At 31.6% G+C, this 25897-nt stretch overlaps 1 protein-coding gene across 1 annotated transcript in view; it reads right to left on the reverse strand.

The window, feature by feature from the left end:
* Nucleotides 1-4308: 4308 nt before the first annotated feature.
* LOC103579133 (peroxidase-like) overlaps nucleotides 4309-25897 on the reverse strand; it is a 67017-nt gene continuing 45428 nt past the window's right edge. Inside the window, exons 2-8 of the mRNA XM_053742603.1 lie at nucleotides 23988-24768; nucleotides 23394-23821; nucleotides 13197-13444; nucleotides 12815-13061; nucleotides 12616-12734; nucleotides 4631-4790; nucleotides 4309-4537 (exon numbers count right to left, since the gene is read on the reverse strand). Of these exons, the coding sequence (XP_053598578.1) occupies nucleotides 4462-4537; nucleotides 4631-4790; nucleotides 12616-12734; nucleotides 12815-13061; nucleotides 13197-13444; nucleotides 23394-23821; nucleotides 23988-24768 (2059 nt within the window). The 3' untranslated portion in view covers nucleotides 4309-4461. The remainder of the gene's footprint in view (nucleotides 4538-4630; nucleotides 4791-12615; nucleotides 12735-12814; nucleotides 13062-13196; nucleotides 13445-23393; nucleotides 23822-23987; nucleotides 24769-25897) is intronic.

Below are 25897 nucleotides of genomic sequence, written 5' to 3' on the forward strand. Positions count from 1 at the left end.
TTTATTCATAATTGGTGCTCGTATTACCTTAAAAAGATATGGGAGATTTACACACACATACACACACACACGCGCACACACACACACTGACATCGCTCTGAAAATGTCAGAATAGCATCCTATCACCTTCAAACGTCACATATTATGAAAACCCGATTTTTGAAAATCCGGATGAATCCAATAACTTCCCGAATTTTTGGAAAATCGTCGATTTCCTTAGCTGGAAGTTAGAAACTAGAAATAATAATGAATATTAATATTAATAATAATAAAAAATACATAACGAAAAAAAAATTTTTTTTAATTAATTATTAATGGAATAATTAAAGGCAAGATCCACTTGATTAAGATTACTGTTTCGTTTGGATCAATGCAATGCAGCATTTCGAAATAATTCCAGTTTTTATTGGCCCAATTACAAGGACAGTTTCTATGGACCTAAAAGAATCTTAATTTCAACACTAAAATTCATTTGTTTTAAAACAAAAAGTTATAAAGCTTTAAACTATATTAAATAGTATAACTTCATGTTTTTATTATATTAAACAATTTTTTGATAGAAATTTAGGTTTTTTAATCTGAGCTAATACTATCTGTCAATTTTGTTGAACACATGGGAAAAATTTTCCTTACTTCCAAAACAGAACTTTCTTTTTAATTTAAAAATACAGGAAAAATAAAAATTTTAATTCTTAAAAAAAATATTTTTCTTTCGAAATTTATCTGGAAAATAAGTATGATCTCAGAAATCATTTTAAAACACCTTACTGATTATACATAGTATATAGATTCATCGTATAAACATGTACACGAAATAAAATCCGGAAATTATCTTTACGTTAAGTTTTTCAATTCACTACTGTTTCAAGCCTCATTACTTTTTTTCTGTTAGTTGTACGAAGAAAACTTTTAAGGGCTTTTTTGTAGAGAATTTACTTTCCTACAAAACCACCCTCATGGACTTGGAATTATTGTAAAGTCACAGTGAGATTATTGTAAAAACATTGTGAGACCGTGATAAAATTCCGGTGAAATCACCATAATTTTGTGCTATTTGGTTACTGCAGTTTTATGGTTATCTCACAGTGGTTTCACAGTAAATTCACAATGAATTTACAGTAAACTTACAGTCAATTCACAGTGAACTTACAGTAAATTCACAGTTAACTTACCGTAAATTCACATTGAATATACACGGAGAAAAAAATGTAGTAAATTTTACTATAAAATATGAAAATAATTTTACTATCCCGTTTAGTTAATTTTGCTACACTAATACAAAAAATTCAAGGAACAGAAAATTTTATAAATTTTTTTGCGATTTTTGGAAGGCCGTAACTTTCTGACAAATAATCGTATCGAGATTAAAAAAAAGCATTTTATCACTTAATTTGATAGCTCAACTGGTTCGAGCTATCTATATTTTTCTCAATTTATCTATAAATTATCTTATTGAGGTTTGCATGTTTTAGGTTTCCAGTTTATAAAATATATGAATCCACTATATGAATTGAAGCCAAATTGAAGCTGAATAAATTTGATAAATGACCTATGCATTGGTTTAGTCGGAAAAATTTTTCCACGGTCCGTGGGCTCTTCGGAAAAAAAAAATTTGGAAATTTTTTGTCTCGCAGTATTTCTCATAATTGCGCAATAACCGGAGCTCTTAAAAAATTTTGATAAAAATGCACCGAAACTAGAAATTTCAAGCTATAAAATGCTTTTTTTTAAATCTCGATACGATTATTTTTCAGAAAGTTAGAGCTTTCTAGAAATCACCAAAAAAGTTATAAAATTTTTCTGTTCCTTTAATTTTTTGCGTTAGTGTATATCCCATCTTTTTATCGTCAAACTTTTAAAATTTAGTATATCGACTACATAAAAAATATTAATTTCGATAAATTCAGTGATTATAAGTAAATTATATTGATGTAAAACAGCCATCGTAATTCATAGACATCTGGCGGGTAGTATCTCAGATTTTTTTATCTGGTGATGTGTGTCCACCATGAAAAAAATACAATTACTCAGCCCAAGAATGAAAGAATGAAGACAAAAATTTTCTTGGACCAAGTCTACCTTTTTTTCTGTGTACTACCATAACTTTCATTTCAATCATTAAAGTAACACTAAGAATCGCAAACATTAGAAAATTGATAAATTTTTTTGTAGGCAGTTAATTAGTATTTTTAAACAATAATTAAGAAAATTCACATATTGAGGTGTTCGAAATTTCTTCATGTGTATTAAAACCATTGTTATTTTAATTAATTAATTTTGTTTTGTTTTTTTTTTTTTTATTTTAATTATGAAGAAACTAAAATTTTTTTTTATAAATATATAACAATTTTGTTAAAAAATAATAATTTTAGTTATTTAAGAAATTATTATATTTATTTTTTTTTTTTATAAACTTTGACAATACTTATAACCAAATTTTAACTAAGTTTTAAGTATTTCACTTGATATTTTTTTGTTCATCATACTTAATTCTTGTCAGCTAAACTGATACCTGTAACGGGGTAAAATTTAATTTATCATCAAGAAAAATCGTGGTTTCCGACGGCTGGTCAGTTACCCGAGCCAAAACCCCAAATAAGTACCCGTTAGAGTTTTTCGACTTGTCGCCGGGTGCGCTAATTGAAGAAGCTCGGACTTCTGTCCCAAAATTAATTAAGTGGGGAGACCATTTTCCGGAAGTTTCCGAAAATGGCCGAACTGAAAATATATAACAACAGGACAGCAGCAAAACCGGAGAGAGTCGGTCGAGCCGACAAGCCTAACGGACGTCCATCTCCGTGAGCCTTATCCAGAAGACCGGAAACCAAGGAAAGACCAAGGGAAGCTAGAGAAACGCCAACAGTATCCTCCGGTAAATAAGTGTAAAGTTTAGTGTTAATATCGAAGTGCTGTGCGTAAATTAATGCTCGGCAGATAAGCCAGAATTATTAAATTAACTTACATCGAGAATAAAGTTATCAGAAGTATTAACAACTTTGCGTCTTGAATAGAGCAAATTCTCGGCGGGGGAAGCCAGAATTTATTGTAAAGAAATAAAATAATAATTAACCACGTGTTTGGTCAAATAATTCTCGGCAGCGAGGCCAGAATTTATTAATCATTAATTGTAAATTAAGGAGTAGAATTTCTCGGCAGGAGGCCAGAAATTATAATAGTTATTTAGTCCTTGTTATATAATAAATTAATCGGTAAATTAATAAAATAAAACTTACAAGACTGAAAATCAAGTGCTGTGAAAATCGCGATAAAAGATTGAGATTTTAATTAATTAAAATTGAGAATAATAAGTTGATGTCCGAAAATTGTTAAAAGAAAATCTAAAGTTTAACACGAAGAGCAAAAGACACGAAATCGAGAGAGATAGCGTCAGTTATTCGAGAAAGAAATCTAATACTTGATGAAAATTTGTACTGGTAAGATTTGGTGAATTAAAATAAATGATTATATAAAAGAGGAAATTGAATTTAACTAAATTAAGAAAATTTAAAATGTTTGTGAGAAATTCTAAGAAAATTAAATTTCTGTGTGTGAGTGTGTGAATTAAGTCCAGTAGATGGAAAGTAGCTTAATCAACGTGTGTGTGTGTGTGTGATAGGAAATAATTCCAGGGGAATTTTTTATTAAAAATTTTGAATTAATTAGATCCAGGGGATCTGGCAAGTTGCCTATTTTGTTAATATAAAGTCCAGGGGACTAAATTTTATTTAAGATCCAGGGGATCAGGCCGGTGGCCAAGTTTATTATAATAAGTCCAGGGGACTCAGTTTTATTAAGATCCAGGGGATCAGGCCGGTGGCCAAGTTATATTGATAAGTCCAGGGGACAAGATTTTGAATAGATCCAGGGGATCAGGCCAGGGGCCAATTAAATATTTTAAGGTCCAGAGGACCAAATATTTAATGTAATAAAGTCCAGTGGACTCAGATGTAATAAAATAATTATAAGTAGAGTGAAACCCGGTGGGTAAAATTTGTTGTGATAAATAAAATTGTTAATTATATTAATAAAGGATTGTGTAATAAATTTAATTCCTCATCCTTTCTTACTCTCATAAAATTCAACGACCCTGAAATTTTTTAATCTAACATCTCCGGTTCTGGAAGGCCGAGTCTTATCTTCCAGTGGCGCCCTTATTAACAACAATTAATAAAGGGGCCAAATTTGACAAGGTTGAAAATTACCCTGTTACATATCAATACATTATAAAAATTGATAAAACTTTTCGCTAGCTTTTTATATTCATCGAATTTTTTTAATATCAAAATTTTTAATTTTTAACGTGAACTTCTATTAAATTATATGTTGAACGTACTTCAATATACCCCTCCACTTTATTCATTACGTGGACCTGCTGTCGCGCACGGAGCGAATAAAATTCTGGAATTATTATTCCATTTTACACACCATTACAAACTTTTCAAAAAGTCTGGGGTCAATAATTCAATTATGTTGTTCTTTCCAGGCTGTAAGATCTATGCTCTGTTTTATATAGACTGAGCAATCTGTGACTTGATTACTGAAAAAAGAAAAATGTGTATTACGATTTTGATTTTATCAAAAAATATTTATATTTGATCGATAACCTGCAATAAAGTATTTGAATACTTACAGAAAAGGATCCTCGAGAAGAAATGCTTTAGGTTGTACATGTTTTAATGAGTCTCCATTGTTACATAATAATTTAGCTAATGTAGATTTATGAATTTCATCCAATTGTTTAATTGTAAAAGCACCTGGTGTTTTAGTATTCTCGTACCAGTATCTATCACCTGAAATTTCATTAATGATCATTGAAATTAATGATAAAAAAAAAAGAAAAACAATCGAAATTTCGGTTACGTGCGTTAATATCCCCGGACAAAATATCCCCGACAAATACCCGGGAAAAAATTATTTTGTCTAATTATATATAATCACTTATATATGATTAGATATAATCATGCATGAACGAATATAGTCATTTTAAAAAGCTCATTGAAAATATCTGTAAATTATTAATTAAGTAATTTAATTAGGATTTATTGGCTTCATCAATACCAATGTTTGTTAAATTTAATTAAAAAAAAAAAACGATTACAATCAGTTAACTACTATTTTACTACGGGGTCACCCGTCCAATTAATATCTCATGTTGATGCTGCTTAACTCTGGTTATCGATGGATTGTATTCATCCTCCAGTCTGCTATACACTTATAATTGAGAAAAACTTATGGCGTTACTTAACTCAAATAATCAAATTGATACATTCTACGTAAATAATGCACTTAATGATGAATTCGGTTTTGTACATAAATTACAGTAGAATTCATTAGATACATATAATTAAATCTATTTATCTATTTATTTATAAACTTATAAATATCCATATATAAATCGATATCGACGTATACTTTTAAATTGCTGCCAAAACCTTTTCAACATTTTTTAAGTATTGGGGATGTAAGTTTAATTGATAGTTGACAAAATAAAAATTTAATAACATTCATATTAAAATTATCACATTATGTGATATATATAGCGCATTCCACGCCAAATCGACCACTTTTGACCCCGACACCTTTAGATTTGGGTGAAAATTTTTCCTCTTTTTCTACCCCAATAAAAACGTTTTCCATGATCTTTTTTCAAATTTTTTCACCCAACCAAAAAAAGTTATGAATTTTTGAAAAAAATGGCTTTTTTTATTTTAAATAACTATAACTTTTTCAAAATTCAACTGATTGGGACGTTTTTTTTTTCAAAATTTTTGTTTTCAAATTTACTTTTTGAAAAAAAATTATTGCAACCTATCTTTATTGTTTTTCTGTAGATATTTAGAAAAAAATCAGAAATTTTTTGGTGTTTACCATTTTTGATTTTTGATTTTTTTTTTATATAAAACTTTGACATTTTCTGCCAATTCTCAAATTTTTTCAGAGTGGTGTTTTTTCGATTTATATTTTTTCTTTACAATTGAAAAAAACAAATTTTTTATAACTAGCCTTATTTCTCATAACATCATGCTTAAAATTTTTGAGAGTGCTCAGAGAACTTTTAAATTTGGAAAAAAAAAAAATAAAAACAATGAGTATAAATGGTAATCATTGAAACAATTTGAATTTTGTTCGAAACATCAAGTTAAAAAATAAAAGAACCTTTTGAATAATTTTTTTGTATTTTTTTCTGAAAATTACATTCAAAAACGAAGAAAATGAAAAAAAAAAGTTTTCGTTTGGTCCATTTTTGGACACATGCTGGCAATTTAAAAGAATTCCTTGTACACTTATTGTTTTATGGTTAAAAGATTTTTTTTTTTTTGGAACTCGATAAAAGCTTTCGATTGCCGTCAAGAACGTCTCAATCGGATAATCTGTTCGAAAGATATCGTCGACGAAAGAAATTGTAGAAAACGGTTTTTTGCATATATTATCGGAACAATTGAACCAATCATTCACAAAATCTAATCAGCTCTAGAACTCAATAAAACGCGCCGATTGCTACATCAATCAGATAATCCGTTCGAGAGATATCAACGACGAAAGAATGGAAGAAAATCATTTTTTTAGGGCTGCACTCGAGCTGAGACAAGACAAGATTTGAACGATCTTGTCTCGATCTTGACACTTTCCTTCTCGTCTTGATCTCAAACTCAAGATGTAAGTCTCGTATTGATCTCGAAAGCAGTTAATTCATTATATTGTCTTGTCAAAATCTTGTCTTAGTCTGGAATTACTCTGAATTTTTCTTAAATCGATTTTAATTATTTTCCACAATTATATTTCATTGATTTGTATTTTATAATTAGGATAATTTTTAAAATGTCTTGAATTTATTACATTTTTTCTGAATACAAATGATTTATTTTCATATTTTCTAACGATATTTTTTATATGATATAACATATTAAATATAGTTTATGAGTATTAAATTAAATAAATAATATTTATAATAAATCTTTTCTCCACCCATATAAAATCTATTTTAATACTTGAGAAAGTCTGCTCTCAAGATCGATAGGCGCTAGTGTTTTTTTCTACGTATGTATGTTGCTGCAGATACTTGTGACACTGACCAGATTTAAAATGCAAACCTAGTGCAAGCCTTACACATGAAATTCGTGCCAGATTATAACTCGATTCTGAAGAAAAACTATAGTTGAAAATAGTTGCACATGACTTACTCAAGATCTACTCAAGGCTCAAAATTGACCTTGGGCCTTGAGCAGATCTTGAGCAAGCCATGCGTAAGTACCTACTGTAAGTTACTGGTGCAAGACCTATGTCGTACGCTGTTTCATTGCACGTGTTCAAGATATCTTTAATATTCTTGCGTACGATACCATGAGCAAGACATACACAAATCTTGACATAGATTATTTGATACACGATCTTGCGAAAGACACATCCGTAGGGAAAGACACTAGCAGCTAGGGTTTTTACTAGATGCGTATTCCAGAATCTTGCTCAAACACGTGTTACTAGAGGTGCACCTCTAGTATATCGTAAGATCAAAATTCTAATTTATTTGATGTGAAAAATTCAGAAATCAAAACTAAAATATCCATTTAATATTTTCCAATAAAATATGTAAATTTAAATAAACATTAGACAGATAGCTAAATGTACAAGTACTATTACTATAATCGTTACTATTTGATTCGTCTTTTTTAACTTCCCGCTAAGAAAATCGACGATTTTCAAAAATTTCGGGAAGTTATTGTTTTCACCCCGATTTTCGAAAATCGAGTTTTCATCAGATGTCGACGTTTTGAGGTCCTAGGAAGCTATTCTGACTATTTTCAGAATGATGTTCGAGTGTGTGTGTGTGTGTGTGTGTGTGTGTGTGTGTGTGTGTGTGTGTGTGTGTGTGTGTATGTAAACTCTTTGTAACTTTTAAACTAATGAATCGATTTGGATGATTGAGGTAGCAATCGAAAGAACTTATTGGCCATCAACTTTCCTGAAAATTTCAGATTATTTGATCGAATAGACTCGAAAATATTTGCGAATTACGAAAAAAAAAAAAATTTTTTTGTAGTTTTTTATTGATTTCTCAACAACGACTTATACGAACGACTTCAAAATCTAATCAGCTCTAGTATTCAATAAAACGCGTCGATTGCCACCTCAAACATCAAAATCGGATAATTCGTTCGAGAGTTATCGCGGGAGAAAGAAATGGTGAAAAACGGTTTTTTCTAAATATTTTCGAAACGACTGACGCGATCGATTTCAAATTTTAATCAGCTCTAGAATTTAATAAAACTCGCCGATTGCTACGTCAACTATCAAAATCGATTGATTAGTTCAAAAGATATCGGCGTTGAAAAGTTAAAAAAATAACATTTTATGTTATTTTTTCCGGATAAATCATAATTTAACGTACTGAAATGTGCCTGATATCATACCAACTCATCTTTTTTATGGTTTCTTCTGATCATATAATGTCATCGAACTTGGTTTTTAGTTTAAATCATATTATCAACAAAAAAATCGATAAAACATAGTTTTTAATATTTTTATCGGATATTTCATATTTTACTGTTTCTTACATGAGTCAAAACTTATTTAAATCTTGATTTTGATCCCTGACATTGATTTCTGCCTCAATACACTTATTTTACTGAACATAATCAGGAAGAGCTCGAAAATATATCTACACTAATGTTTTCGAGCTCTTTGAGGCCGAAAACAGCGGGAAGTTTTGGGGCTGGCCCGCAGGGTCAACCGACGCCCAGATTTTTTTGTTCCATTCCAATCATATTTTTTACAAATCATTTTTTAAAATTAATCACCCAATATGTTGACTTAGTGACTTTTTCAAGCGCTAGAAACTAACTGCATAATGATATTCCAAATATATATGAGGCATTCCACGTCAAATCGACCACTTTTGAACCCGACCCCTTTAGACTTGGCTAAAAATTTTTCCTCTTTTTCTACCCCATTAAAAACGTTTTCCATAATTTTTCCGAATTTTTTCACCCAACCAAATAAAAATAAGAAATTCCTTCTACACTCATTGTTTTATGGTCAAAAGATTTTTTTTTAATTCCCAGCATTTGTCCAAAAATGGACCAAACGAAAATTTTTTTTTTTCATTTTCTTCGTTTTTGAATGCAGTTTTCAGAAAAAAATACAAAAAAAACGGTCTATCGGTTGACCCTGCGGGCCAGCCCCACAACTTCCCGCTATTTTCGAGCTTCTTAACTTCAAAAATATCGTTGTGAATATACTTTCGAACTCTTCGAGCTCGAAAATACTTTTGTATGCCTTCGTTTTAAAAACAAGTTGGATGACATTATACAATGATCGAAAAAGACCATGAAGAGGAAGAGTTGGTATGATTTCAGACACATTTTAGTACATTATATTTTTGTTTATCCGGGAAAAAAAATTTATGTTATTTTTTTAACATTTCAGTGCCGATAACTTTTGATCTAATTAACTGATTTTGACGTTTGATATAGCAATCTGCGTGTTTTCTTGAATTGTAGAGCTGAATAAAATTTGAAATCGATCGGTCCAGCGGTTTTAAAGATAATCGAAAAAAAAAACCGTTTTTTACCATTTCTTTCTCCAACGATATCTCTTAAACACATTAACCGATTGAGATGGTTGTGGCAGCGATCGACGCGTTTTATTAAGTTCTAGAACTGATTAGATTTTGAAGTCGATTGTTCCAGCCGTTTCGGAGAAATGAAAGAAAAAAATTTTTTTTTTAAATATTTTTTTTTCTTTAATTTTCAAATATTTTCGAGTCTACTTGATCAAATGATCTGAATTTTTCAGAAAAGTTGATGGCCACTAAGCTCTTTCGATTGCCACCTTAACTATTTAAATCGGTTCATTAGTTAAAAAGTTATAGGGCGTTCACATCCGCACACACACACACACACACGGACACACGGACACTCGAACATCATTCTGAAAATAGTCAGAATAGCTTCAAAACGTCGACATCTGATGAAATTTCGATTTTCGCAAATCGGGGTGAAAACAATAACTTCCCGAATTTTTTGAAAATCATCGATTTTTTTAGCGGGAAGTTAAAAATTATTCAGAAGGTCCTTCTATTTTTTAACTCAATTTTTCAAACAAAATTCAAATTTTGTGGATGATTACAATTTTGATTTGTTGTTTCTATTTTTTTTTTCCAAATTTAAAAGTTTTATGAGTACTCTCAAAAATTGTAAGCATGGTGTTATGAGAAGTAAGGCTCGTTGAAAAAAATTTTTTTTTTCAATTGGAAAAAAAAATGTAAATGAAAAACACCACTCTGAAAAAATTTTAGGATTTGCAGAAAATGTCGCAGTTTTATATAAAAAAAAAAAAAATTAAAAATCAAAAATGGTAAACATCGAAAAATTTTTTAATTTTTTCCAAAAATCTAGAAAAAAAAAAAAACAATGAAGATAGGTTGCAATAATTTTTATGTATTTTTTTTTTCTATAAATTGTCTTATTAAAAAGGTCTGCATGTTTTAGGTTTCCACTATATTAAATTGGTGTTAATACCGTACGATGGACGGTGTGGCTCAATAAGTTATAGATGAAATTGAACGGAATATAGTATAGTGCCGGATAGCTCAACTGGTAGAGCACTCGGCGCGATACCGACATGGTCTGGGTTCGATTCCCAGTTCGGGCTATCTATATTTTTCTCAATTTATCGATAAATTGTCTTATTGAGAAGGTTTGCATGTTTTAGGTGTCCACTATATTAAATTGGTGAAAAGTACATTTAAAAACAAAAATTATGAAAAATAAAAAGTCCAGATCAGTCGAAGTTTGAAAAAGTTACTATTTAAAATAAAAAAATCGGTTTGACAGTTGACCCTGTGGGCCAGCCCCAAAAACTTTTCGCTATTTTCGAGCTCCTGAAGCATCGTTGAGAATATATTTTCGAGCCCTTCGAGCTCGAAAATACTTTTATCTGACTTTGTTTTCGAAAAAGACGTTCTTTACCATTTTTTATCCAACGATATCTTTCGAACGAATTAATCGATTGAGACGGTTAAGGTGGCAATCGACGATTTTTATTGAGTTTTACAGCAGATCAGATTTTGAAATTGATTTATCGAGTTGTTCCTGAGAAATTTCAAAAAAAAAAAAAAAAAAATTTATTTTTTAATTCTTTCGACAACGGTTTCTTTTGAACGAATGAACCGATTTAGACGGTTCTTGTGGCATTCGAAAGAATCCTTCTGAAATTCCGTCCGAAAGATATCGTCGACGAAAGAATGATGAAAAAAAATCGTTATTTTGTTGTTTTTCGTGAATATTTCGGAAAATAACGATTCGATCATTCCCAAAATCTACTCAGCTCTAGAACTCGATAAAAGCATTCGATTGCTGCCAAGGACGTCCCAATCAGATAATCCGTTCGAGAGATATCGCCGCCGAAATAATAAATGTGAAATCTACATCTGCTTTTTTCATTGAATAACATTATAATTACTGAACAACATTACTCGAAATAAATATGCTCTTCTTTATGTAAGTCATTGAAAGTGATTGCTTAAAAATCGTTAGATTCGCTCGTATCACGATATACTTACACGATATAGATACAACGTATCACGTTAATACTTATTTTTAAGCTAATTATTGAACATAATTGTGAATAAATATATAAAAAAACGCTTATTCATTAATTATTTTGGATTCTGAATTTGTAAGCTTTAATATAAGACGTAACCCTCTTCAGCTTAAAGATCTCATAAAAAAAGGGAATAAAGGTATTTTCGAGCTCGAAAATGTACTTATACTAAAGTCTTAGAGCTCAGAAACAGCGGGAAATTTTGGGGCTGGCCTGCGGGGCCAATGGATGCCCAGATTTTCAACTTCCCGCTAAGAAAATAGTAAATTTTCAAAAATTTGAAAAGTTATTGGTTTCACCCCGATTTTCGAAAATTGAAGTTCTAAGAGATCTTGACGTTTTGAGGTTCTAGGAAGCTATTCTGACTAATTTCAAGATGATGTCCGAGTGTATGTATGTATATACGTATGTAAATATCTATAACTTTTGAACGGATGAACCGATTTTGATCGTTAAGATGTCATTCGACACAGCTTGTCAATATCTAAAAGCTGAAAAAAATTGAGGTTGATCGGTGGGGCTCGATCAGAGATATTCCAAAGATAAACTTTTTTGAAAAATGTTTTTATCGAATAACTTGTAATGTGCTCGAAAATGTGTCCACAATAATTTTTTAGAGCTCAAGGAGCTCGAAAATAGCGGGAAGTTTTGGGGCTGGCTTGCAGGGTCAACTGATAGACTGATTTTTTTTTTTAATTTCTTAGTTATTTCAGAGTCTATTCGATCGAATGATCTGAAATTCACAGGAAAGTCAATGGCTCAAAACTCTTTCGACTGCCGTAAGAACCATCCAAATCTCCGATTATCGTCAAAAAGTCATAGAGAGTTCAGACACACATATTCAAGTACACGTATACAAACTCACGTACACGCGCCCATACAGACACTCGGACATCACTCTAAAAATAGTCAGGATAGCTTCCTAAGACCTCAAAACATTGACATCTGTTATCTATTTTATTCGCTCTTTGCCTGTTCAATTTAATCAAATAATTTTTTGTCACGTAATCATACCCAAACGAATATTCCTAAAGGCAAAGCTGATTAAACAATGAAACGTAGGTCCCATCACTGCGTCCTTAATAGGTAATTCCAATAGGGCGCCTGTTATTAAATCAATGTCACCCACGTTTCTATAAAACAACCACAAGTAATAGTAAGTTATATTAAGATCTTTGCATTACTTTTTATATTTATTATGAGTTTTCATTACCTATAAACATGTTGAAGTCGTTTAATGCTATCTTTACTCATTGTACTTCGAAGATCGGTAAAAGCTTCAACTCCAGCGAGGTTACAAAATGGTCGCCATCTAATATACGGTGGTAAACCATGATCTCTTCCCTGTTGGATTACTTGAGCTACGTAATCTATAATAACTTGATTAGTTTTTTCATCGTATAAAAAGTACCTTTTTGATAATATTTCATTTAATCTTAATGGCTCCTTCAGATGGCCAACTTAAAAAACAATTAATTTTAAACGATTAATGGAGACAGAGTAGACAAAAGTAAATATTAATAGTATTTTTCGTCAAAGGTTAAAACAATGAGAATAACATCAACTATCTAAATAAAACAATGATTATCTTTTACCGGTGGCACTAGTTATTAACCGACTGATAGCCCCGATTTCATGTAAGCCTTGATGAGCATAAAACGTCGAAAACGTAGATCTATCGCTTGATTTAGCAGTCAAACGAGACTCCATGGTGTCAGATATTTTTAATGTTAGAGCAGTAAAAAAGAAAAGTCCGGCAGACGCAACAGCATTCGGTAATGTTGGATCAATTCTTGGGTCATAAAAGGTAGAGGCGCCAGACTTAGTCGACCGCAAATTATATCTGGAATTTAAAAAGCAAATTGTAAAAAATCGATAGGTATAAACTAATTCTTCATTGAAGACTGCATACACTTCAAGGAACAGAAAATTAAAAAATCGTTTTTAGTGATTTTTAATCTGTTATAACTCTGAAGAAAGGTCGAATAAAGATAAAAAAAAAACAATTTGTAGCTTTCCTGATTAAGAAAAACGATTTAATCCATGCTAAGTGTATATCAGGGTGGCCACAAAGAAATGATTTTAAAATTCCCTGATATTTCCCGGTTTTCCAGTAAAGTTTTTTACATTTTTCCCTGATTTAGAAATTTTATTCGTATCATTTAGATATTCAAAGTTTTTATTATATTTTCATTTTCAATAATTAAATTTGATGGTAAAATCATGCGACAAACATAAAAATGACAGTAAAATAATTTAATATTGCTTACTTTGGATTATTCGATGTTAAAAATGTGTAAGTTAAAATATTTAATAAGAAATTTTATGATTCAAATAAATTCAAAATACACTGGTTACAAAAATTAAGGGATACTAAAACAAATTTCAAATTTTTTAATAAGTTTCAACAGTATGTAACTCTATGAAAAATGGTCGTACAATAAAAATAAAAAGCCAAACTGTAGCTTCAAGTGTCTACTTTCTGATCTGGTCTTTGATTTTTTTTATATACACGGGTCCGGAGCAATTAAAAATCAATCATAGTTATCAAAAAAAATGTATTCAAGCTCGAGGACCGTTTTTAAGACGAGCAAAAATTCGGTAAATTTTCCGGAGCCGCACAAAATAAAAAAAATTTTAAGACCAGATCAGAAAACCGTTTGCCGTTTTTGTTCTTATCGTCCCAGACAGGAAAGTACGACGGGCCCAGGCTTGGCTCAGGCTTGGTTCAACTATGTTGAACTCTGGGCCAAGCTTGTAAGCCAGCCTTGTTCCAGCCTTGGTAGAAGTCTGGAATGATAACAGGGTGCCAAGCCTGGTTGTCAGCCCTGACCCATGCTTGCTTGCCAGACCTGGCCCAACCTTGGTTGTCAGACCTGACCCATGCTTGGTTGCCAGGCCTGACCCATGTTTGGTTGCCAGACCTGGCCCATGCTTGGTTACCAGACTTGGCCCATGCGTCGAAAAAACACATAAATTCAATTAAAAAAAAAAATTTATTATTATTAAAGTACTAGAGTTTGTGATCATTAACGTTTAAACTATTTAAGTGAAGTAAATAACGTGAAAAAAACTCGGTGAAAATTCTGCTGAGCTCTAGGTGCGAACTGCCGTCTTTCTGATTGCTGGGTTTAAACGCTGGCTACTGGACGAACCTACTAACGTTCAATTGAAACTTTTATATGTTCTACTTGTTCATTTTACTACAACTACTCGGTTTTATGAAATATAAAGAGCAATTTAATTTATATTTTCGATTAAGAAAGAAAAAAATAATTTCGTATTATTTATATTATAATTACATAATTTTTTAAAATAAAATTTATTAAATTTAATTGATTATTTATCAAGAACCCAACTTAATTATCTTACTCTACCACCATAATTCCCAAGTTAGGGTGACTCTCGGCTTGGCCAAGGCTAGGTTATCTAGTGTTGGCCCATGTTAGGGTAACCATCCAACGGCCGAGGCTAGGTTATTCAATCTTGGCCCATGTTAGGGTGACTCTAGGGTTGGCCAAAGCTAGGGTATTCAGTCTTGGCCCAAGCCTGGGTAATCATTGGAATGGCCGATACTAATTACCCAGTTATGGCCCAGGCATGGGACAGTATAGGTTTGCCAAGACGGGCTTCCCAATAATGTCCCAGGCATGGCCCCGTCGTTCAACTCGGGGGCTTCCTGTATGGGGTACGACCATTTTCCTTCAAGTTACAACCTGTTGAAAATTACTAAAAAAAATTTTTTTCATATTCCTTAATTTTTGTAGCGTATAATTGAAAATCTTTCAAATTTTGAACTGTTGCAATTTGATTCCCGGATATTTTTTGAAATTCCCTGACATTTCTATGATATTTCCCGGTCGTATTAAATTCCCTGATAATTCCCGATATTCCCGGTTTGTGGCCACCCTGTATATCTATATATTACCCAATTTATTTCTAGTGTTATTAAACAATAAAGTAAATAAAATACTTGAATAAAGTAATTATTTTACTTCATTATTGAAGAAAATAATTGCTTGGTACTATTTAAATAACTGAAATACTTGAATTGTGTTGTGTGTGTGTGTGTGTGTGTGTGTGTGTGTGTGTGTGTGTGTGTGTGTGTGTGTGTGTGTATGTAAACTCTTTGTAACTTTTAAACTAATGAATCGATTTGGATGGTTGAGATGGCAATCGAAAGAGCTTGTTGGCCATCAACTTTCCTGAAAATTTCAGATTATTCGATCTAATAGACTCGAAAATATTTGCGAATTATGAAAAAAAAAAAAATTTTTTTTTAGTTTTTTATTGATTTCTCAAAAACGACTCATATGATCGACTTTAAAATCTAATCAGCTCTAGTACTCAATAAAACGCTTCGATTGCTACCTCAAACATCAAAATCGGATAATTCGTTCGAGAGTTATCGCGGGAGAAAGAAATGGTGAAAAACGGCTTTTTCTAAATATTTTCGAAACGACTGACGCGATCGATTTCAAATTATAATCAGCTCTAGAATTCAATTAAACGCGCCGATTGCCACGTCAGCTATCAAAATCGATTGATTAGTTCAAAAGATATCGGCGTTGAAAAGTTAAAAAAATAACATTTTATGTTATTTTTTCCGGATAAATCATAATTTAACGTACTAAAATGTGCCTGATATCATACTAACTCATCTTTTTTATGGTTTCTTTTGATCATATAATGTCATCGAACTTGGTTTTTAGTTTAAATCATATTATCAACAAAAAAATCGATAAAACGTAGTTTTTAATATTTTTATCGGATATTTCATATTTTATTGTTTCTTACATGAGTCAAAACTTATTTAAATCTTGATTTCGATCCCTGACATTGATTTCTGCCTCAATACACTTATTTTACTGAACATAATCAGGAACTAAATTTTAAAAACTGCTTCATTGATGATTTTCGATTCTTAAATTTTTAAACTTCAGCATAAGAGGTAACTTGTTAGAGCTTAAAAAGATCGTAAAAAAACAATTGCATGTGATAGCATTTTCGAGCTCGAAGAGCTCGAAAATATATCTACACTAATGTTTTCGAGCTCTTTGAGGTCGAAAACAGCAGGAAGTTTTAGGGCTGGCCCGCAGGGTCAACCGACGCCCAGATTTTTTTTTTATTTTTACATATACATTTTTTTCTCTCAATGCAGGAATGAGATAAAAATAATAAGTTTTCATAGACAGAACGTTAAGTTTGAGTAAATATAAGAATTATCGTAAAACATTCACGTATGTCCGATGTGTAGTTTAATTAAAAATTGTTTTTAGTTCAGGGATTTCGTTCATTTACGTAGTTTCTGGATGTACAATAAGTTTCCGTTGGTGAAATTCGATGTTCTATGTTTATGTTCTTAAGATTTGTTTCCTGCTTACCCGGGAAAAAATGATCAGATATGAACAGGCATGAGTCTTCAGGTCTGATCAGATATGAAAAATGATCGGGTCTGACCAGACCTGACCAGGCATGTTCAGGTCTGATCAGGTATGTTCATGTCTGTTCATGCCCATCCTGGTAAAAAAATTATAGATAAAAAATGGCCCTATATAATTATGTATAATTATGTATAACTATATACAATTATATATAATTATTTCTACAAAAAAAAAAAATCGGACGTGTGCAGGATTTGAACGGTGGACCTCGCGCTCGAAAGTTAAATCCACTACCCATTGACCTAAGAGATTGACTTAAAATGTAAGTTTCGTATAAACTTCAAGTAATAAAAATCTTATACGTGATAGATTCTTGGTCAACAAAATTTTAAAGCTAATTTATTAATTATTGATTTACAGTTATATGAAATGATATATAAGTTATATATAATTATAACAACGTTAGCTATATATAATTATAATTAAGTTATCTATATTTTATTATAAGTAAGATTTTAAATTTAATCCCATATATCAGGCTAGATCAGACATGAACAGACATGGGCAGGTATGGTCATTTTTTCCCGGGTATTTATGAGAATAGTTAAATTAATGGGAATACAAAATTTATTACGTGTTTTTAACTCCCCGTTTTTTTCATTTTACAACCACGAAAACCCCGCGTGTCGTGTCTGTAGATACTTCCATGACTTCCCTATTCTAGTAGCCTTGGTCTTTCTGACCTCTACCTACATTCTATTTTCTGCCTACATTCAATTGTTTCTGCCCTGTGCTAGTTATATTTAATGTTCATTTGCAGCCTTATTACTCTCACTTGTTTACGTGTCACTTCTGTTTACTAATTTCATTTTTTAAGTGACAGTTTTAATTAACCAAATAAAATTATTAAAAAATGAGTGAAAATAATATTTTTATCTTATTTGCTATTTAATAAGTGACTGTAAATCACATATTTCTCATTCTCTAACAGTTCTCCGCATCATCGGCTTGAAATTAACTTGTTTCTTACTGGCTGCTGACACTGAATCTTCAAGTTCTGATGCAGGTAATCGTGAAAAATATAGTGTGTGGCTCAGGATAAAACACGATTTCAGACTAGGGTGAGTTAGCTGCCCGAGCCGCAGGCGAGTTGGCTGCTCGCCTGCGGCTCGGGCAGCTAACTCACCCTAGTCTGAAATCGTCTAGTTTCATCCCTTGTCACACAATATACTATTTCCCGGGCAATTAAAAAAATATTAAATAATTACAATCATTTATATTCTATTTAATCAAATAAATAAAATAATAATAATAATAATAATAATAATAATAATAATAATAATAATAGTATAAATCCTAGTCTCCAACTTAATGTCGGCCAAATTTCGGCCGGGAAACAAATTTATTATTTTTTTACCCGGAGAACCTAACATCAACCTGAAAAGCCTTAATTTTAAACTATTTTCAAGCTGAAGAACCTAACTAATTGATTTTATTTTTAAGCTTAATTTCAGCTTGACGGTCCTGAAAAGTGAAATATGACGACCTTTCAGTCTGAGTGCAGGCTCATTTTATAATGTATTCTAAATAGCCACTTTTTATTTTTTAACTTCCCGCTAAGAAAATCGACGATTTGTAAAAAATTCAAACGGTTATTGGTTTCAACCGATTTTTAAAAATCGGGTTTTCATCATATGTCGACGTTTGACCACGCTAGGATGCTATTCTGACATTCTCAGAGTGACGTCTGTGTGTGTGTGTGTGTGGATATAAACCTCTCATATCTTCTTTAAGAATGAACCGATATACACTTATCTAAAAAATTAAAGGACCAAAAAATTTTTATAAATTTTTTTGTGTTTTTTGGAAGACTTATCTTTTCGTGAAAAATGATCGTATCGGAAAAATAAAAAAATCAAATTGAAGTAAAAAGAAAAAAAATTTTTTTTTTTTCAAAAAACGAAAAAAAAACAAATAAACCCGTATGAAACGTAAAAGAAAAAAAAAGTAAAAATTCTTGTTTTATCTCGTTTTTTGAAAAAAAATTTTTGGATAAGTGTAGATGGTTCTCTCGGCACTTGAAAGATTTCTTCTGAACTTAGATTTCCAGAGAATTTTAGATCATTTAGTCAAGTAGACTTTGAGATATTTAAGAAAAACAAAAAAAAATTTTTTTTTGATAATTTGAAAACTTTTGAATCGATCAATTCCAAAATCTAATCAGCTCTAGAATTCGATAAAATCTTTCGATTGCCGCCAAGAACGTCTCAATCAGAGAATCTGTTCAAAAGATATCGTCGACGAAAGAAATAATAGAAAACGGTTTTTTGCAAATATCGTCGAAACGACTGGACATATCATCTACAAAATTTTATCAGCTCTAGAACTCAAGAAAATGCGCCGATAGCCACCTCATCTGTCTCAATCAGATTATTCGTTCGAGAGATATCGTCGACGAAAGAATGAAAAAAATCGTTAGTTTGTTGTTTTTCGTGAATATTTTGGAAACTATCGATATCGATCAATTCCAAAATCTAATCAGCTTTAGAACTCGATGAAAGCATTCTATTGCTACTAAGAACGTCCCAATCAGATAATCCGTTCGAGAGATATCGTCGATGGAATAATAAGTATAAAGTCTATAACTACTTTTTTTATTGAATAACATCATAATTACTGAATAACATTACTCGAAATAAATATACTCTCCTTTAAGTAAGTCATTGGAAGTGATTGCTTAAAAATCTTCAAGTTCGCTCGTATCACGATATACTTATACGATATAGATACAACGTATCACGCAAATACTTATTTTTAAGCTAATTATTAAACATAATTGTGAATAAATATATAAAAAATGCTTATTCATTAATCATTTGGATATCAAAATTTTTAATTTCAATATAAAACGTTACCCTTTGAGCTTGGAAAGCTTATAAAAAAAAAAAAAACAAAGGTATTTTCGAGCTCTTAGAGCTTGAAAACAGCAGGAAGTTCCGGGGTTGGCCCGCAGGGCTAACCGATGCCCAGATTTTTTTAATTGTGGCCTAGCAGTTTATTCAGTTTGAAATAAAGCTGAAACCTTTCGATTCGGTTAACCGACTCCACATAAAATTGTTTCGGATTTGAGCACCAAATGTCAGCCACTTTACTTTTAGTTGCGTCCAAAAATTTGCGCGACAAAGTTTAAAAATGCCTCTTTCTTTATACACGATCATTTTCTCAAAAGTTACAACAGTCTGAAAATCTCTGAAAAAGAGAGTTTCAATTATCTGTCCATTTATTTTCTTGTAGTGTATATTAAAGAGTTGGTTTATATATAAATACAGTGTACTTCAGAATTCAACTTTTTTTCCCAATTTCTTTTAAACCCCTTAGACTGCATAGAAAAAATTCTTCAAACTAAATGCTTATGTTCAGAGCGAATTGTTTTTTTTTTTATTCAAATTATCAAATTAGAACAAACCCATTTCTTTTGTTAATCTATTACTGTTAGAAATTTTTGTGAAATTACAATAGTTTTACAAAGCAATGACATAGTAAAAATACAAATTGATTTTGCAAATAATTTCCAATTAAATTATTTTTAGGGCTGGATTCAAGGTCGAGATTATATTGATCTTTGTCTTGATCTTTGTCTTGATCTCGTCTCGACTTGTCAAGACGAAACCAAGACAATACTATAGTTTGCGATGTCGAGTCCAAGACCAAGAACATCGAAAATCTTGCAATAAATATATGTGAAATAGTTTCATCGCTCGAGGAGCTCGAAGTGCTCGAAAACATCATTGTCAATACACTTTTGAGCTCATCAAGCAACAATAGTAATTTCGCACGCTCCATTGCAAAAATTCAAGTTATAAACAATAACAAAAAAAAATCTGTATATCGGTTGACCCTGCGGGCCAGTCCCAAAACTTGCCGCTGTTTTCGACCTCACTAAGCTCGAAAACATTGTTGTGAGTACATTTTCGAGCTCTTTTTTACACGCACACATTCACACACCCACACACACTCACACACACACACTTGGACATCATTCTAAAAATAGTCAGAATAGCTTCCTAGGACCTCAAAACCAATTTAATATAGTGGAAACCTAAAACATGCAAACCTTCTCAATAAGACAATTTATAGATAAATTGAGAAAAATGTAGATAGCCCGAACTGGGAATCGAACCCAGACCATGTCGGTATCGCGCCGAGTGCTCTACCAGTTGAGCTATCCGGCACTATACTATATTCCGTTCAATTTCATCTATAACTTATTGAGCCACACCGTCCATCGTACGGTATTAACACCAATTTAATATAGTGGAAACCTAAAACATGCAAACCTTCTCAATAAGACAATTTATAGATAAATTGAGAAAAATATAGATAGCCCGAACTGGGAATCGAACCCAGACCACGTCGACATCTGGTGAAAATTCGATTTCCGAAATTCGGGGTAAAAACACTTTCTGAATTTATGAAAATTTACAATGGTCTTAGCAGGAAGTTAAAAAAAAATGAAGTAAATCGTTGTTATTTTTGAATTTATATCAGTAATATCTTTGGAAATAATCGCTTGATTTCGACGTTTGAGGTAACATTCGATGAAAATTTTCAATCACTAACGCGCCCTGATTAAAAATACCCATTGAAAAGGATTGAAAATTATTTCAATTCTTTTCAATCCATACGGAGGTTTTGGAAAGTATTGAATGAAATTGAAATTTTGATTATTTGAAAACTTTGCAATTCTTAAAATGGAATTCAAAAGTATTAAAAGGAATTCAATCTTTCATCATTTCAATACCTTCTAATATGGAATTATTTTGGTATTGAGAAGGATTGGAAAAGATTAAAAAATTTCAATTCATTTGAATTCTTTTCATTCCCACACGTGACCGGAAATGTGATATTATTTTGGTATTGAAAAGTATTCAGAAAGATTAAAAATATCAATTCTTTTGAATCTTTTTCAATTTCTCGGAAGTTTAGAAATTCTCATATTATTTTTAGATTCAATAGAGTTGAAAAGTATTAATTTTATGCCCAGATGAAAATCTGGTGGTATAGAAAGTATTCAAAAGTATTCAATTCTCATCTTTTTCAATCCTTTTCAATGAGTATTTTTAATCAGGGCGTTCAAAGGAAAAACGTCATCAATTAGTTTAAAAATTTAGATTTTGTTAGAAAAAAACACTTTTTTGCAATTCATTCGAAAATGATTTTTTTTGAACGAATGAACCGATTTCGCTCAATACACACACTAGACTGTGTCAGAAAAAAAAATTCATTTCTAATTTTAATTAAATATATCCCAAAAGTTACTTTAATAAAAAACAAAATTCTCTTAAGATTTCAGCTCTATATCTGAAAAATTGAGCTGGCGCGCCGGGAGGTCCCCTTTCCCGTTTAAAATACACGGAAAAAAAATTCGACAAAAAATTTCAATATTACTATTGTAATCCTGGACTATATTTTTATTATCTGTAACTTTCAAATATATGATACGAAAATTTACAGTTTCTAAAAGGTTTTTTACTATTCACTATCGTAATTTCATTAGGAGTTTGTTGTATGAAATTCAATAAGCAATATTGCTATCTTACTATCGTAAATAGTAAAAGAATAAAAAATAAGATTTAGTTATAATATTTATTCCTTTATTCTTCCTCTTAATTTACAGCGCTGCCTCTATGTTTTTACAATACAAGCCACAAAAATTACGATAGTTGGATTGTAAATTTTCTGAAATGGTATCCCTTGCGGTTTTGAATCACCCTGGAAACACGGTGGAATTACGGTGGATCCACGGCGGTTACACGGTGGGATTTTCATCATGTTATCACCGTGATTCCACGATGGTTACACGGTATATCCACCGTGATTCCACGTACACCACGTAATCACCGTGGATACACCGCGGAATCACGGTGGGTACACCATGTAACCACCGTGGAATCATGGTGATAACATGATAAAAAAACCCACCGTGTAACCGCCGTGGATCCACCGTGATTCCACCGTGTTTCCAGGGTGATTCAAAACCGCGAGGGACACATCACGGAGAAAAGTAGGACGACTCAATCAACCTTTTCGCGTTCGGATCAATTTCTTCTAATTGCATCAGAAATGATATTTTTGGATATCATCTATGAGGATATCAAATTTTTCAATAAGTTGTATTGAAAATAGAAAAAAACAATTTTCAAAAATTTTTTTAGGAGTGCATTATTGTACACGAATTTATTTTTTTTTACTTTTTTTTAATGGGAATGAAAAATTTCCTCTACTCTTCTAAAATCTAAATGAAAAGTCAAAGATTAAATCTGATAACGTTCGTAAAAGTGCATCATTTTTTCAGCGTCCGCATATTGCCCTGCTTTCTCTTATATATATATATACATATACATGTACCTATGAAGATTACTTTCACCAATGATAACTGGCAGAAATTCGTTGTAGGTAATATGCTGCATCTCAGCAATAACAATTCTCCGTGATTCTTGAAACAGCGTTTCATCATTCCAGTGTGGGTTCAATACACTCAATCGTTCGGCGATTCTATTGTGTTCACGTAAAAATAGAACATACATTAAAGTAATACCAGGATTCTCATTAATTCGTAAATCTCCACTGGAAAAACATGGTAGAGCTTTTTCATCATTTCGACAATCATCCATATTTTTTAATGGTATCGGTAAATTTTTTTTTTGAGTATTAAGAAGACCACTTCTGTTGGCACGTAAACTGTGTGTAACGTATTCAGAATTTCCATATATTGTAGATAAGTCTAAAAATGATGATGCTTGATTTATTTGTTGTCTTGATCCTAATTTGCAACCCTAAAATTAATAAAATTTTAATTTTCGTTTTCTTTAATATTTGAAATAATTCTGGAAATGACTATGAAATGTATTAAAGTATGACATTCTAAATAAATTTTTCATTATTTGTTACGGCATTGTACCATTATCAATATTATACTTTTTACATTAAGTAATACCATACCTGATATGTATTGCCAGGATGTGGTGCAGATCGTGTATATTCCATACAACCTGAATAATTTTCCGTTTTAATAGGAAAACACTCGGGATGGAAATTGTCATAATCTACATTGCAGCATTTAAATTTATTACCGTCTGGTAATACCATTTTAGGTGTATGAGCCAAGTCATTGGCAATAAATTGACCAAATAGTGTAGTTATCACCATCAAATATGGATGTTTAATGTCAATACCATTAGGAAAAACATTAATTGATACCTCGCGTGCACTTGGTTCGTATAATCGTGGTAATGACACACCATCTTGATATTCTGGTGGTAAGATTCGCGTATAACTTTCTAAAGCTGCTCCCCAAGATGGATGTAATAAATTATTACATCTACCGGAATAAGTTCTATATCTGAGGTTGGTATTTTTACATTCTATAATAATATTTCTAAAAGCATTAATGTCACTGCAGATATTAGATCCTACTGTCATTGTTGGTAATAATGTAACTGCATCTTTTGGAGACATTCGAAATGCTTGAACCAACATAATTGCCATTGTTTCTCTCCTCAGTGCTTGCTTCGAAAGATTTTTTGCGGCGTCAGAAATTTCATGAGACAAACTTAGAAACCAGGGAGAGGATCCTTTAGTTAATTGAGTTCCGTTATTGAGTATGGCCAATTCTTTTTGATCATATTTTCTCATAGCGTCATTAACATGTCTACTTAAATGTTGTATCATTTTCGATGGTAGCATTATGCCTCGCACATCGCTTAATAAGGGAATTAGCCACCTGAAGTTATTGTAATAAAATTAAATTATGGAATTTTTATAATTAGCAAAATATATCCCTCGCGGTTTTGATTCACCCTGGAAACACCCCGGAAACACGATGGAATCACGGTGGATCCACGGCGGTTACACGGTGGGTTTTTTGTCATTTTATCACCGTGATTCCACGGTGATTACACGGTGTATTCACCGTGATTCCACGATGATTACACGGTGTACCCACCGTGATTCCACGTACACCGCGTAATCACCGTGGATACACTGTGGAATCTCGGTGAATACACCGTGGAACCAGGGTGGGTACACCGTGTTACCATCGTGGAAACACCATGTAACCACCGTGTATACACGGTGATAAAATGGCACAAACCCACCCTGTAACCACCCTGGATCCACCGTGATTCCACCGTGTTTCCACTCCCAGGGTGTTTCCAGGCTGATTCCAGGCTGATTTAAAACCGTCAGGGATCTGTGGATGATTCATAAGGTTTTTAATAAATTTTTATTTTAATAGAGAAGAATGATTCTATTTATTTCAGTTAGTAGAAATACTAGGAAAGAAGGTTTTTTTAAGGCTTACTAGACAGACGCTGATTCTAATATAGTAAAATTCGCTAAAGTAGATAGTAAAATTGTCTATATTGGATAGTCGATTTCACTAAACATATATTCAAGTTCACTACTGCAGCTTATATTTATTGGCATACTCAAATAATAAAAATTACTAAATATAAATAAAAATTTAACTTTCAAGATAGTAAAAATTATACGATTTCAATAGCGTCGTAAGTTTACAATATGAATTTAGTAATTTTAACTCATATTTTTAAGTAATATTCCATATGTTTTTTTCTCACAAGGAAACATTCCCAGGTGTCCACCTCCAACTTTGATATACCCTGATTAAACAAAACGATTTGTGACGATTAAAAATTAAATCATCATTAATTGTCTTTAATCGTGATAATCGTAAGGATTTTCAGATTTAATCGTCCCAAATCATCAAAAGACGATTTATTATTTTACGATTAAAAACGATTAATGCCGATTAAAATTTCAAATCGTCATGAATCGTCTTTAATTTTCATTCGAAAAATTCAATCGTTTTTAATCATCAATTGACGATTTAT

The sequence above is a fragment of the Microplitis demolitor genome, chromosome 10, assembly GCF_026212275.2.
Source record: "Microplitis demolitor isolate Queensland-Clemson2020A chromosome 10, iyMicDemo2.1a, whole genome shotgun sequence".
Taxonomy (NCBI): domain Eukaryota; kingdom Metazoa; phylum Arthropoda; class Insecta; order Hymenoptera; family Braconidae; genus Microplitis; species Microplitis demolitor.